The sequence below is a fragment of the Rhinatrema bivittatum genome, chromosome 17 (assembly GCF_901001135.1).
Source record: "Rhinatrema bivittatum chromosome 17, aRhiBiv1.1, whole genome shotgun sequence".
Taxonomy (NCBI): domain Eukaryota; kingdom Metazoa; phylum Chordata; class Amphibia; order Gymnophiona; family Rhinatrematidae; genus Rhinatrema; species Rhinatrema bivittatum.
The window spans coordinates 50,472,549-50,488,724 of NC_042631.1; the positions used below are offsets into that span (position 1 = coordinate 50,472,549).

General features: G+C 44.2%; 1 protein-coding gene across 1 annotated transcript in view; it reads right to left on the reverse strand.

Moving 5' to 3' along the window:
* Positions 1-16,176, reverse strand: part of LOC115079136 (adenylate cyclase type 10-like) — a 621,147-nt gene that overhangs the window by 473,025 nt on the left and 131,946 nt on the right. Inside the window, exon 8 of the mRNA XM_029582255.1 lies at positions 136-325. Within this exon, the coding sequence (XP_029438115.1) occupies positions 136-325 (190 nt within the window). The remainder of the gene's footprint in view (positions 1-135; positions 326-16,176) is intronic.

Here is a 16,176-nt window from a genome sequence, read left to right on the forward strand (position 1 = left end):
AATCTGCACATGCTCAGGGGAGCACATGAAAAGCTCTGGAAAACTCTTCTAAGAAGATCCAGTCGAGGGCTCCATCAATGTCACCCCATGGGTAGGGAGCCCATATCCTATATGTCCTTTTCACCCAGCACTCACATTTTCTTTGTATTGCCCAAGTATTCATATATGGTGGCAGGATTCTTCACGCTTTTCATGGCTTTCTTGGGCAGCTCACTGAAGAAGTAAGATGGCATCTTACAATTCCTGTAAGTGTCTTCATCACAAGACACAAGTCCAGGATAATGTATCCTCATGCTTGCAGCCAGGCTCACCTTTCTACCAATAACTATCTCGGAGAAAGAAACAAGGCAATTATCAGAAACACAATCATAATTGCAAACACACAAAAGTAAATAAAACTTAGGACAAGAATTACAAGAGGTGGGTGGGCACCTTCTAGATTAAGGGGTAGATTTTAAAAGGAGCACGTGGTGCCCGCGCATGTGCGGGCAGCATGTGCAGGGGGAGCAAATTTTTGCTAACTACGTGCAGCGACGCAATTGAGCCTCCCCCATTTCCCTCCCAGTCTGCTCCAATTAAGGAGTGAACTGGGAGGGAACTTCTCTACCGCTCTACCTAAACTCCCTCCCTCTTCCCTTCACCCCCTGAACCCTTCCCAGCAACTTACGTTTTTTTTTATTTTACTACTTACTGCTCCCCTGGAGCAGAAGTAGTTTGCGCACGCCAGCCAATGGCTGGCAAGCACTTCCCCAGGACAGTGGCTAATGGTCACTGTCCCAGCCGGCCTTCGACCAGCCCCTTTTTCAGGGCTCGGCACTTGTGCACATATTGGCATTTATATGCGTGGCTGGGCCCTTTTGAAAATGCGCGCAGCACACACAGAGCCCAGCCACATGCATAAGTGCCGATTTTTACACGCACGGCCATTTTAAAATTTGGCCTTTACTAATTTATTGAGATACGAGCTTTCGAGGACAGAGTTCACTTTGTCAGATGCATGAAGTGTACAGGAGGTGGGTAAAATATAAGGAGACAGATATGGAGGTGGGGGGAGGATACAGAACAAAGAGAAGACACTGAATTAGGCAGGCAGAGTGTGGAAAGAGTGTTAATAGCATTATAGTCCAGCCGACTGAGGTAAGTGTGAAAAGACAGAATGATCTGAGAATAGTTACATTCATGGATAGTTATATTATGCCATGAAGCCATTGTTTTGGTTTCAGCCTAGGGCAGTGTTTACCAACATTTTTCAGCCCAAGGTACACTTACATAAACCAAAAAATTCATGGCTCACCAGACCCTGCCCCCAATCCTGGTCCTTCCCACTCCACACAACATTCACCTCATTGGCCCCAGCACATTAATAATAATAAATAACAAAAATGTACTCTATTTTTTACTTCATATTTATTAAGTTCAGTTCCATTGTCCCATCCCATTCCTGCGTGGATGATGACGGAATGGAACAGCAAGGGGAAGGCTATGATGGGGCAATGTAACTAAGGTCAACAGAAGAGCTCTGTAGATTGGGTTTGCTGGAAGGAGGGGCAGAGAGAGAAATAGGAAGGATTTCATGCCATACAAGTACACTGCAAAGACTTAAACAGGTTCTTTACTTGCCCCCTTTCTGTATAGTAGTATTCACTTGGTTTTGTGGAGGTTGTGAGCTCTACTGTGTGCAGCAATGCCAGTGCAAGGGTCTGTAGCATCCTAGGCAGACCAATGTAACACTAGCCCTCCCCCCAAAAAAACCCCTCACACTGAGTTGAAAGTGTCCCTCTTACAGTGATAGCCATATATATATGTCTGGTAGCTCTTTAAATCCTTCAGCCATACTACAGCGTTCTCACAACTAAAACACCCTTTGTCTACATATAGAGGATTTCAGAATGTGTGGAAGTCTTTTACTTTAAACCCTGCAGCCATTCTTGTACACTTGGGTGTTATAACAAAAAAAAAAATTCTCCCATTTTCTGCATAAAGATACTTCAGAATGTTTGGTAGCACTTTCTTTAAATGCTACAGCCATCCGTGCATACTATAGTGGGCTAACAACTAAAACACCCCTTTTGTACAGATGGAGTTCTTCAGAATGTGTTTAAGCCCTTTACTTTAAATCCTACTGCCATCAGTGCATGCTATGGTCTTCTAACAAATAAAATACCCTTTTTCTACATATAAAGGACTTCAGAATGTGTGGTAGCCCTTTACTATAAATCCTACAGACATGTTTATATTTTATGCATATTAAAAACAACAAAACCCTTTTTCTACATAGGGAGTACTTCAGAATGTGTGGTAGACCTTTACTTTAAATCCTACAGCCATCCATGCATGGTTTTCTAACAAAAAAACTTTGTTTTCTATGTCTGGATGACTTCAGAATGTATGGTAGCCCTTTCTTTTAAATCCTGCATCCACCTGTGCATACTCTGATGTTCTAAACACTAAAACTTCCTTTTTCTACATATGGAGGACTTTGGAATAAGTGGTAGCATGTTATTATAAATCCTATAGCCATCCCAACATTATTTGGTCTTTTAACAACCACCACCCCACTTTTTCTACATATGGAGGACTTCAGAATATGTGGCAGCCCTTTATAAGAACATGAGAAATTGTCATTCTAAAGATTTTTTTAGCATATGCTCAGTTTAGACATTTTATTTGAAGGACATTGTGTTGAGGCTGAGAAGATGAAGAAAATGATTACATAAGTCTATCAGGTTTTAAATAAGGAGACTCCCTTCAAGGCTAAACACATGGCAGCTTGAGAGGAGGACACGGGAGTGCAATGGGAAAAAGAAAAATGTGAGGAATATTTTGGGTATTTGAACAAGTCCTTCTTATCAACTGCTATGTCAGAAAATAACTATAAGGTACTTTTTAGATGGTATCTTACACCGATAAGAGTGGCTCGTTGGTCCCCTTTAAATAAACCTAGTTGCTGGCCATACTGTACCATGGAAGGTACATTCCTACATGTGTGGTGGGACTGTTCCAAAATCAAGCCTTTCTGGGAGGATTGTCAGTGCCTGAGAGGTGAGATGTTAGACACTCAGGTGTCTCTACGAATAGATTCGTGGCTGTTCGGGCTACCACATCCAGACCCAACCCAGGATCAACAGCATTTGTTTTCATTTTTCAAAGTTTCAGCCAGAATGCTGATTGCGGCAAACTGGAAAAGTGTCAAGATTCCTACCAGAAGCCAGTTATTAACCAGAATGCAAAGAGTTGCGTATATGGAAAAATGAACAGCTATCTGCAGGGACAAGCTACCTAAATTTTATAAAATTTGGTCCCACTTGGATAAATGGCTTGGACGTTAGTCGTTGCTGAATTAAAGAGAAAGCAAAATTGCTTACCTTGTAATAGATGTTATCCCAGGACAGCAGGATGTAGACCTCACATATGGGTGACATCATCAGATGGAGCCCTGATACAGAAAACTTCTGTCAAAAGTTTCTAGAAAATTTTGGCTGGCACACTGAGCATGCCCAGCATGTCATGATATTCTCAGCCACAGGGGTCTCCCTTCAGTCTCGTTTGTAGCAGTAAGCGTGAGCTAAAAAAATAAAATAATAAAACGTATCGGACCCAACTCCGCGGGGTGGTGGGTGTGTTTCGTGAGGACTACATCCTGCTATCCTGGGATAACACCTATTAGAAGGTAAGCAATTTTGTTTTATTCCAGGACAAGCAGGATGATAGTCCTCACATATGGGTGATTAGCAAGCTAGAGGCTGAGTCATTCTTGCATTATACCAACAGCATACAACTTGTGCAACAAGCACAACAACTGGTGTACTGCTGGAAAGAATGAAGCAGCCTGAAATCACAGCAGGATGGATGTAGAAGGAGTTGGTGTTATACTGGAAATAAGTTCTTTAAGACAGATTGTCCAAAGGCTGAATCTTGTCGTCCTTCTTTGTCCAAACAATAATGAGCTGCAAAGGTGTGAAGGGAACTCCATGTTGCAGCTTTACATATGTCAAGAATGGGCACTGAACGATAGTGTGCTACTGATGTAGACATAGCCCTTACTGAGTGTGCTTTTACTCGCCCCTAGAGAGGAATTTTTGCATTTTCATAACAGAATTCAATAGTCTGCTAGCCAGTTGGAGAGAGTCTGTTTTCCTACCGCAACTCCTGGTTTATTTTTGTCAAAAGAAACAAAGAGTTGGGTGGATTTCCTACGGACCGCTGTGTGGTTCAGGTAAAAAGCTAGCGCACTTTTATAGTCTAAGGTGTGTAAGACTCTCTCTCCCTGGTGAGAGTGAGGTCTTGGAAAGAAAGTAGGCAAGACTATTGATTGATTGATGTAAAAATCTGTTACTACTTTTGGTAGGAATTTGGGGTGCGTACGAAGGACTACTCTGTCATACAGGAACCTTATGAAGGGTGAGTATGTGACGAGAGCTTGCAACTCACTAACCCTCCTAGCCGATGTAATGGCTACTAAGAAAAATACTTTCCATGTAAGAAATTTTTCATCGCAGGAATGTAGAGGCTCGAATGGTGACCGCATGAGTCTCGTCAGTACTAAATTTAGGTCCCATTCAGTGACCGGTGGTCAAATGGGAGGCTTAAGGTGAAGTAAGCCCCTCATAAACCAACTTACTAGGGGTTGTGCTGTTATTGGTGCATCCCCTATTCCCTTGTGGTATGCTGCTATGGCACTGAGGTGTACCCTTACAGAGGATGTCTGGAGACCAGAATCTGAAAGGTGGCATAGGTAATCTAGTAAAGAAGAAGTGGGGCAAGAGAAAGGGTCAAACCCTTTTTGTGTGCACCACTTGGTAAATCTAGACCACTTGAAATGGTAAGATTTACGTGCAGAAAGCTTTCGTGAAGCTACGAGAACTTTAGAGACTTGTGTTGAAAGATTAAGTAGCTGGCTTGTTATGGCGGTTACTACCCCAAACCAAATGTGCCTGATACTTCACTTTCGATGCATATCCAGCATGGCTCTCTGCTTCAACAGCATGGGAGAAGAATAAACTGATACTTCAAGCATATCCAGCATAGCTCCCTGCTTCAACAGCAGTATAACATAGTCTGGGTAAAACAAATAAGCATGGGTGTAGCTTGCTTATTGCGGCGGTTACTACCCCTAACTTATCAGCTAGATATTCACTTGGATGCAGCTCCATCACTGCTTTCTACATTAATGGTGGGGGTGGAAGGGAAATAGAACCAAGAGCTAAGAGAAACAGATAAGTATGAGAGAAAAAAGTGTGTGAAGCTTGCTGGGCAGACTGGATGGGCCATTTGGTCTTCTTCTGCCGTCATTTCTATGTTTCTATGTTTCTATGTAAGTGGCTGCAGAATTAAGCTTTCAACATCCAAGCTAACAGGGTAAGAGTTGTCAGGTTGGGATGACGCAACTTGCCCTGATTCTGAGTTATGAGAGTGGGCGCTGTGCCCAGGCAAATTGGCTCTCTGATCGAGAGGTCAAGGAGTATGGGAAACCATGCTTGTTGAGGCCAGTACGGGGCTATGAGGATCATTGCTCCTCTGTCCTGTTGTAGCTTCACGAGAGTTTTGGCTATGAGCGGAATTGGAGGATACACATATAGAAGACCTGTGTTCCAGGGGCGAGCAAAGGCATCCCTGGGGAATGCTTGTCGACGGCCATGGAGGGAGCAGAACCTTTCCACTTTGTGGTTCAATTTGGATGCAAAGAGGTCTATGGTTGGGCGACCCCAGCGTTGAAAGATTTTGCTCACTACACGTAGATCCAGAGACCATTCGTGGGGATGGAAATGTTGACTGAGATAGTCTGCTAGACGTTTTGTATGCCTGCCAGATAAGTTGCTCGGAGATGCATGGAGTGCTGTAGAGCCCAAGCCCAAATCTGCATCGCTTCCTGGCAGAGCAGATAAGAGCCTGTGCCTCCCTGTTTGTTTTTGTACCACATTGCTACTGTGTTGTCCGTTTGTATCAGCACAGTCTTGTTTGAGAGGCAATCTTTGAAGGCATAAAGGGCATATCGCATTGCTCGAAGTTCTAAGAAGTTTATTTGACACTTCATTTCGAGCGTAGTCCACGTCCCCTGTGTTTGAAGGTTGTTGACATGAGCTTCCCATCCCAAGATGGAGGCATCTGTGGTCAAGATGACTTGCGGAGTTGACTGTTGGAAAGGGAGACCAGCTTTCAAGGCTGTTTGATTTGTCCACCAGTGGAGCGATAGGCGTAATTGGTGGGTGATTTGAACTGTGTAAGACAGTGGTTGGAAAGATTGTAGCCATTGAGATTTCAAAGTCCATTCAAAGTTCTTCTCATGGCTAACTTCGCCATAGGGGTAACATGTACTGTTGAGGCCATGTGTCCTAGTAGCACTAGAAGTTGATGGGCAGATGCGAACTGGTATTGGGTTATAGAGTTCACCAAATGTGCTAGATTGTTGGCATGGTCGTTTGGAAGAAAAGCTTTCGCCACCGTGGTGTCGAGGTTTGCTCCGATGAATGTGAGGAGTTAAGGCGGCTCGATGTGGGATTTTTGATAGTTGATTAGAAATCCTAGGGAGTGTAATAGTATTATTGTGCTTTTCAAGTCAGATAGAGCTCCCTGCCTGGATGGACTTCTGATTAGCCAATCGTCTAGGTATGGAAAAACATGAATGCTGTTTTTTCTTAGTTGTGCAGCAGCCATTGCTAGACATTTTGTGAATACTCGAGGAGCAGAGGCAAGTCCGAATGATAGGACTCTATACTGGTAATGATGTTTTCCCATGATGAATCGCAGATACTTGCGATGTTGTGTGGAAATGGGAATGTGTGCCTAAGCGTCTTGAAGATCTAGAGAACAGAGCCAATCTCCCCATTGAAGTAATGGAAGGATGGTTCCCAGAGATACCATCCGAAAGTTTTCTTTTTGGAGAAAATTGTTGAGATTGCGGAGGTCTAAGATAGGGTGAAGGCCTCCTGTTTTCTTTGTAATTAGGAAATAGCGGGAATAGAACCCCTTGCCTTGTTGAGACCAGGGAACTGGTTCGATAGCCCTGGCAGTCAACAAAGTAGAGAGTTCTACTTGAAGTTGAGGTGTGATGACCATGCTTGTCCAAAGTGAAATGGGTGGAGAATGCAGGGGTATTATTTTGAATTTTAGACAGTATCCCTGATTTAGTATGGCTAACACCCATTGGTCTTTTGTGATGAGACTCCATTGATGTTTGAAGTGATGGAGTCGACCTCCTATTGGTAAGTGGGGCATAGGGTTGATGGAAAGGCTTCTGTTCTCTTGATTCATTTTAAAAGCCCGCTGCTGGTCCAGTTTGTGGTGGTGGCTGGGTTTTTGGCTGTTTTGGTTGGCGTGCACATCTCGTTTGTGGTGGACGGTATGAACGCGCTGAAGAAGCAGGTGGGTAATATCTTCTAGGCCTATAGAAGGGTCTCCTGGTTTCCCTTCTGGTCGATTTTCTTATTGAGGAAGGCTGATCCGATGGTAGTCTAGAGAGTTGACAGTGTCTCATGGTGATCTTTCAACTGAGAGACGGTAGCCTGAATTTTTTTCTCCAAAGAGATTCTCTCCAGTACAAGGAAGATCTGCCTGTCTCTCTTGGACTTCTTGTCTGAGGTCCGAGGCCTTGAGCCAAACCCACCTCCTTGCATTAATTCCTGATGCTGATAGGCGGGCAGATGTCTTAAATGAGTCATAAGCTGCCCATACTTTGTGTTTGCCAGATTCAAGCCCTTTTGCAATTAGTGTGTTCAAAGCCAGTTGTTGTTGCTGAGGGAGATCATCGGCAATACCTTGAACTTTCTTCCACAAGTTTCTTTGGTACTGTGTCATATAAAGCTGGTATGCCGCAATACAAGATACCAGCATGGATCCCTGGAAAACCTTTCTCCCTAAGGTCTCTAAGAACTTCTGTTCTTTTCCTGGTGGGGTAGAAGAGTGTGGTTTTTGTTTCCTGGCTTTTTTCTGAGCTGATTCAATGACCACAGAGTGATGAGGCAATTGAAGCTTTTGGAAACCTGGGGTATGTTGCACCAGGTATGTGGCATATGTTCTTCTATTTACAGCCTGTACTGACTAAGGATGCTCCCAAAACCTATGCTGGAGTTCCAACAGGACTTCGTGGATAGGTATTGCCATTACCTCCTTTGGTGCATCAACGAATTGCAGGACTTCTAGAGCCTTGTGTCCTCCTCCATCAGTAATTCGAAAGGAATTGTGTCCACCATTTCCTTAATGAAGTTTGTGAATGATAAATCTTCAGGATAGGACTTCCTCCTCTCTTCTGGTGGAGAAGGTTCAGACTGTAATTCCTCTGAATCAGTATCAGTGTCTACATCCTTCCAAGGAGTATACTGAGAATGGTAAGGTGATTCAGGATCATCTGGTTCTTGTGGTTGCAGATGGTGTTTTGTTTTAAAAGCAGATTTAGATGTAATCTGCTTTGGCAGCAAAGGAGGTAATAAAGGCATCGATGGGGAATCGATGGGTCTCGATGGCATCCGATGTTGGGTGTCACCCGGACTGGGATGCAATGGCATCGAGGGGTCCTTTATGGGCATCAATGGTCTTGTCGGTATTCAGTGATGTTGAAGGCCCGATGGTCCCGGAATGGAATCCGAATCCCTGTCATCATCCTCCGATGAGCCTGGTATTGGAATCGAAGGAATCATCGGTGGATGTTTTGGCATCGATGGAATCGATGGCTGCACCGGAAGAGTCGGTGTTGTCGGTGCCGGTGGAAGAAAAACTCCAATCAATGCGTTGATTCTATTCAGCAAAGGCTGTAAAATCAACGGATCCAGTGTCGATGCCGGAGTCGGTGTCAGTACCGATGGTGGCATGGAGGGAGGCTGAAATTTTCGAAAAGCCTTGACTATGGCCTGCTGGACCATGGAAGTCACTTCTTCCCTGGAGATTGGGACTGGGTCCACTGTCACAAGAGAAGGTAAGACTGGCGCTACTGGCACTTCCACGACTGAACATGGTGGCACAGTCTCTAACACCGAACCTGGTGGAGAGCACCTTGGTTCCTCAGGTACAGAAGGGTGTATTGGTTCTAGTACCCGGACTCGCTTGGGCATCGGCTCGATGTCCTTCGATGTCGATGCCGGTGTCGTTCCATCCAATGGATCAGTGATGGAACGGTGTTGATGGCGTCTTTTTTCTCGATGTTCCTTAGATGTCGAGGAAGACACTATGGAGGACCCTGATGGGGTCGGTGATGGACGGTCATCGGTCTTCTTTTTTCCTCGATGTTTTTCAACAGAGGGTGATATTTTTCTTGGAGATGACGTTGACGTTGATGATGGCGTGAGCTTCTTAAACAGCTCCTCCATCTTGTCCAATCAGGCACGCCTGCCCTTTGGTGTCATCTGGGCACAAGTTGTACAAGCCCAGACATCGTGGCCTGATCCCAGGCACAAAACACAAACATTGTGCGGGTCGGTAATCAACATAGTTTGGTTACAATGTGGACATTTTTTGAATCCGGAGGCCATGTTAGAAAGTTAGGCCGAATAACGGTCGAAGACCTGTGGATACCGAGTCAGGGTGACAGGAATTGACTGAAAATTGACTCAAAAAAGTACTCACCGATTACTATGTTGAAGGGAGACCCGATGACAATTTTTTTGTGACTGAAAATATTATCTTTTCCATGAGGAAAAATGAGGGAAAATTCACAGAGCTCCTAATACGCTATGCTTACAGCAGAGCAGAAAAAAAAGAGACTGAAGGGAGACCCCTGTGGCTGAGAATATCATGGCATGCTGGGCATGCTCAGTGGGCTCAGTGTGCCAGCCAAACGTTTCTAGAAACTTTTGACAGAAGTTTTCCGTGTCAGGGCTCCATCTGATGATGTCACCCAAATGTGAGGACTATCATCCTGCTTGTCCTGGGATAAAATCCCTACTGTGTAGTACTATATGCTTGGGTCTACTATGGTACAGTGGTTGGTAAGATGGTACACTAATTAGACACTGCTCCTTAATGAGTATATTTTGAATACTATGGCTCCCTTAAGCACGGGGGGAAGGGAAGAGTAGAGTTGGGAGAGGGAATGTGGGATAATCTTGGATTAGTGAAACAATGCTATTCGATTATGGATGAATGTTTTCTAGTCCTAAAATACCTGGATATGTTTTTCCAGTTTGGACTCTCATTTGTATAACTGTTTGTATGCAATTTTTCCACAATAAAAATGTTAATCACAAAAAAAAAAGAAAGAAATTGCCATACTGGGTCAGACCAAGGGTCCTTCAAGTCCAGCATCTGGTTTCCAACAGTGGTCAATCCAGGCTACAAGTACCTGGCAAGTACCCAAAAACTAAGTATATCCCATACTACTGATGATAGTAATAGCAGAGGCTATTTTCTAAGTCAACTTGATTAATAGCAGATAATGAACTTCTCCTTCAGGAACTTATCCAAACCTTTTTTAAACCCAGCTACACTAACTGCACTAACCACATTCTTATGTTATCTTTATCTTCCTCCCTCCCCCTCCCCCTTGTGGGATGTGAGACTGATCCCTCCCTCTTGCTCACATTCAGTGGCCATGAGTCTGCTTCCTGCCGTGCATGTGCACTCACATGGCCCTCAGCGGCAGTGCACATGTGTGCCTACGTCTGTGGGTCAAGCATTATGGGAGTGGTAGTTTTTGTGCCTCACTCCTAGCATTGATTTTTTTAAAGATGAGTTGCAGGATGGGCTCTGCAGCCGCAGCACACCTGTTGGGAAACACTGGCCTAGGGTAATGGTGTTTCTGATGAGTTCCAATTCAGCAGTTTCATGCCGGAGTGTCCCTTTGAAGTTCCTCTGTAGGAGTATGGCAACCTTATGAGTAGACAGAGAATGTCCTGGATGGTTGAAATGTTTTTTTAAACTCTATTTATATAACATAATGGTACATGGTAAAAAGCGTCCACAAAGACAGATATCATAACAGAATGATAACGGTAGTATAACATTAGATTATACAGGCTGACCTACAGATCAAGTTGAAGACATAGTTCAAAATAACTTCTTAAGCAGACAGGCAGCTAATCAATAAACAAACTCAAACTCATTTACCCCCCCCCCCATCCATAATATCTTCTATAATAATCCTACACATTATCAAATTTAAATGACTCACTCTTCAGGGCATATCAAAGTTGTTCTAGATCTGAAACAATACATTGATTTTTCCAATAATCAAAACATGGAATACCTTTCCAGTAGGTACCAACTGTGAGCCTTGTTGCAAGGAGGAGCTGTGTGACTAAGTTCCTGTGCCTAGATGGAATTAATGACCCCCTTCCATCTCCCCCAAGCAGCCCCAGACGTGGCATCAGATTCACCAGTAAATCCAAAATATCTGAGATTTTTTGTGCTGCTTTTCCCCAGAAAACTTGTATTCAGGGACAGTACCACCACATACTGTATGTATATAAGTCCCTCGCTCTCCATAGCCCCTCTGAAAAGTAATATCAGACCCAGGGAATAATCTGGAAAAATAAACCGGTGTTCGGTATGCTCTAAGTAGCAGTTTAATAGATACTTCAACTCTAGTGGTGCAAACTGAAGCACCATTTGCAGCTTTCCAAATTGTTTTCCATACTTTCTCATCAAGATTAGTCTTCAAGTCCTCATTCCATTTTGTAATAATGTCGTTAGACATTACTGTTCCATATTTAACCTGAAGAATACCCGATATATATGAGAAATCCCTTTTCTGGTAGCATCTATATCTCTAAAGAATTCATCCATACCAATAAGTTGTCTGAGAAGTCTATGTAATTCTGGCAAAGTGTCCAATACTTCCTTCAGCTTATAATGGGCTTCCTGAGCTTGATCATCCACTTCATATTCTTCTTGAAGCATTGACAATGACTTAAACCCCTCATCATCCCAGAGATGTGTCAAGGCAAAAAAAACCCCTTTATCTCTCCAAGTTTTAAAAATTGGTTGAAAAGTACATGGGGCTACAACTGCATTTTTATAAATAGGTGCCAAGGGGGAAAAAACCTCAGCTCCAAGGACCAGAAAATGAGACACCTGATTCCATATCCCCATTGTATGTGCCAAGATCGGGTTAGCTTGGCCAGGCAACCAACTCAGACAGTTATTAGCAGACAACATTAATAAGGTCGATAATTCCATCATACCCTCTCAAGAGGAAGCTGTTAACGTTCAAGCGGAGTGCTAGTCAGTTAGTGGACCCTTGGACTGGTCTGCCAGGGTAGACAGACTGGCAGGCCGGGAGGCGGAGTCTGAGGCCAGGTATGACTTCACCCGGGACCCGGAATCCCCCCCGGAGGAGCCCGTAGGGACCCAGGCCCTTGGGACTTAGGCTGCGAGGAGAAGTTCGATACTGAGCAGGGACAAGGCCAAATGTCCGTGGACAAGGTCAGGGCAAGAGTCCAAGGAGAGAATCCAGTAGCAAGGGGGGTCTAGACCGGCAGCTGGCAGTCAAGCCGGGAACAGAGGCAAGGCGTAACTGGGGCTGACGGCCGACAGGCGGGTAGAGTGCTGAGCAACCCCGGGTCAAGGCAGGCTGCAGGTAAGCAGGCAGAGTACTGAAGCAGACCCGGATCAAGGCAGGCTGCAGGTAAGCAGGCAGAGTACTGAGGCAAACCGGGATCGAGGCAGGCGGCAGGCAGGCAGGTAGAGTGCTGAAGCAAACTGGGATCGAGGCAGGCAGCAGGCAGGCAGGTAGAGTGCTGAAGCAAACCGGGATCGAGGCAGGCAGGCAGGTAGAGTGCTGAAGCAAACCGGGATCGAGGCAGGCAGCAGGCAGGCAGGTAGAGTGCTGAAGCAAACCGGGATCGAGGCAGGCGGCAGGCAGGCAGGTAGAGTGCTGAAGCAAACCGGGATCGAGGCATGCGGCAGGCAGGCAGGTAGAGTGCTGAAGCAAACCGGGATCGAGGCAAGTGGCAGGCAGGCAGGTAGGTAGAGTGCTGAAGCAAACCGGGATCGAGGCAGGCGGCAGGCAGGCAGGCAGGCAGGTAGAGTGCTGAAGCAAACCGGGATCGAGGCAGGCAGCAGGCAGGCAGGTAGAGTGCTGAGGCAAACCGGGATCGAGGCAAGTGGCAGGCAGGCAGGTAGGTAGAGTGCTGAAGCAAACCGGGATCGAGGCAGGCAGCAGGCAGGCAGGCAGGTAGAGTGCTGAAGCAAACCGGGATCGAGGCAGGCGGCAGGCAGGCAGGTAGAGTGCTGAAGCAAACCGGAGTTGGAAACCAGGAAGACAAACAAGAGTGTCACTGAAGCAGGGACAGGAACGGAAGGCAACTAGTATTCGGAGAACCTCGTTGCAAGGCGTTTAGTCGGAAATGCGGTCCGGGGCGTGACGTCAGAGAAAGGGGCCGTCCTGAACTTCCGGGTGCTGGGCGCACATAAGGGCCCTCCTCGCGCGTGCGAGGCAACCCGGGGGGCGGAGCTTCTGGTGGCCTGGACGGCGTTCTCCACGTGGCGAGGCAGTGGCCTGGTGGCCTACGGGACCGGAGCTCCGGCACGGTCCTCCGTGGACCAGGACTAAGGTAAGCGGACCCGACCCCGAACATGGGGGAGGCGGTCGGGACAGCAACAGAAGCCATGCTTCCCCTTTATTACTAAACCAAATTTTAAGGCAAACTAACCAAGCTGCCCAGTAATATATCCATAAATTAGGCATAGCCAACCCACCCTTGCATTTAGGCATCCATAATTGTTTTAATTTAATCTGAGCTTGTTTTTTTATTCCATATAAATCTGGTCATTGTTCTATGCAACTCGTTAAACACCACTGTTGGGACTGTACATGGAAGATATTGGAGAAAATATAATAATCTAGGTAATATATTCATCTTTAGCAAACTGCACCTACCCATCCAAGAGATCAATAAATCTGCCCATTTATTTATATCCTCTTTAACCTTTGTAAGAAGCACACTGTAAATGTATATAAATCCTCATGAGATCAAAATATATGAATGCCCAAGTACTTAAACCCACCCTTAATTACCTTAAATTCAGAGAGGCTGCGGGAGGGGGGGGGGGGGGTCAACTTGTCACTAATGTGAAAAATTTCCGTTTTATCATAGTTCACCTTATAACTGGATAGCCCACCGTAAAGTGAAAGGTGTTTCATAAGACGTAAGTGCCATATCTGAGGTGGCAGGATCAGTCATATAGACCAGGACCTTGTGAGCATAAAACAAACTCTTATGTTCCACACTTCCGAGTTTTATCCCATGCAGAATTGCATCCTGTTGTATAGCCAGCACCAGAGATTCTATTGAAGGTAAAAAATGAGTGAGGATAGAGGACAACAATAAAGAATAATATTCCTTCTTGCAATAAAGAAGGAAGACGAGCTTTTAGGTAAAGATAGAGAGCTCAGATATGCTTTTATGTTTTCTAAATTCCCTGGAACCCCTTCTTCATACAAATGTCACCTTGATTTGCTTGGAAACCGTGAGATTCAGCCCCGCTAGTGACTGGACTTGCATTATATGGCCCTAGCTCTTTTCTTTTAAACTGCTTTAGCTAAGAGCGCCCCTGCTTTGTTACTGTGCTCGTAAAATTTAAGTCTTCTATATTTTAAAACGTATTCAATCCCCTCCACTTCTAGAGAACTTAATTCAGCCCCAGCAGATTCCAAGCACCTTAGAACTCTAGGTGAGCAAGTTTGCTTTATATAATTTTAGAGCCAAACAATTTTATTTCTCTCTTTTTTTAACGCTCACACTGGAAATTATTTTCCCCCTAAAACAAACCTTATATGTCTCCCAGCGCAGGATTGATGTGTAATTCTGCTGTAGATTGTCTACTCTAGATCAGTGGTTCTCAACCTTTTTCCCATTGTGACACACCTGACAGGTCACGCTCACATGTGTGACACACTGCTCATTACAATTCACGGCGGAAATAAAAAATAAAGGCCCAGTATTATTTTTATGGTTAAGAATGACACAAGGGAAAGATATATATACTGTCGGTACAGAAATTGCATAAATAGTAAACATCCCACACCAAAACAGCACCAATTTCCAGTACTCAAACAGTAAACACCTTACTTAAGGAAAGGCAACACTGAAAATATTACACCAGGCCTTAAGACATCAATACACCTCCCATTAAGAAAACGGAACAAGCCAGGTTACTATAGAGCCCTCACAGAAACTACACGCCAGCAGAAAACCTCACCTGAATCACATGTGCTGACCCTCACCTAACAAAGAATAAAGAGACCAAAATGCATAACTAGAAACATGCAGACAAAAACTGAACTGGAAACTGCAACAAGCCAGAGTCTCTGTATGCAGTGTAACAAAGGAAAAAGAGAAATATCACCAGTCCTTATAAAACAAATCAAGAAATATAAAATCAACAGCAGCAAAACCATGCTAACAAAAAGAACAGATTATTTCAAAATAGCTGATGAATGGAATATCCAATAGTTAAAAACACATAAAAAAATTTCTAGTTACCAATAAAATATTTCAAAATAGCAGACAGAAAGGCCTACTAATGAAAAATAATAAGGATACAAAAATTGTTTTGCTCTGCATACCTAGGAACGTTTGATATCCAGGTGTCCTGAGATTGTTTTGAATTAGCAGGAGGAGGGATGGTTTGCTTGCAACTTTCTCTTCTTTCTCTCACACTGGCTCTGTCACTCACATATGCACATGCTTTTTCTCTCTCACTTATATAGGCTCTTAATTACACACTTATACACATGCTGTCTGTCTTTTCATGCTTACACATACAGGCTTTCAATCACACACATACATGCTGTCATTTTCTCTCACACAGACTCTCATTCACATGCTTACACACATGCTCTCTTCTCTTTCTCTCATTTACACACAGGCTCTCAATCACATACTCACATGCTTCCTCACCTAAACCAGCTCTCAGTCACACACAGACACACATGGTCTCTCTTTTACTTAACAATGACTCACGTGAAACCCGATTATAGCGGATTAAAGTACAGTGGCAGAATACAAATATGACAAAACAAAATGCCAGAAGTACTATGCAATTATAGAAAGGACATTTATAATATTATTGACCAGTCATAATAGGCTTCATCTTGTAAGCAAGATTGCTGGATGGTAAGCCTTATTTTTAATCATCGGTCAAAGTCCCAAGTAATAAATCAAATATTTTTATATTTTCATTTGCTGTTTGTGTAGTTCATGCAATTCATATTTATTTATTTATTTAGAGATTTTTATATACCGC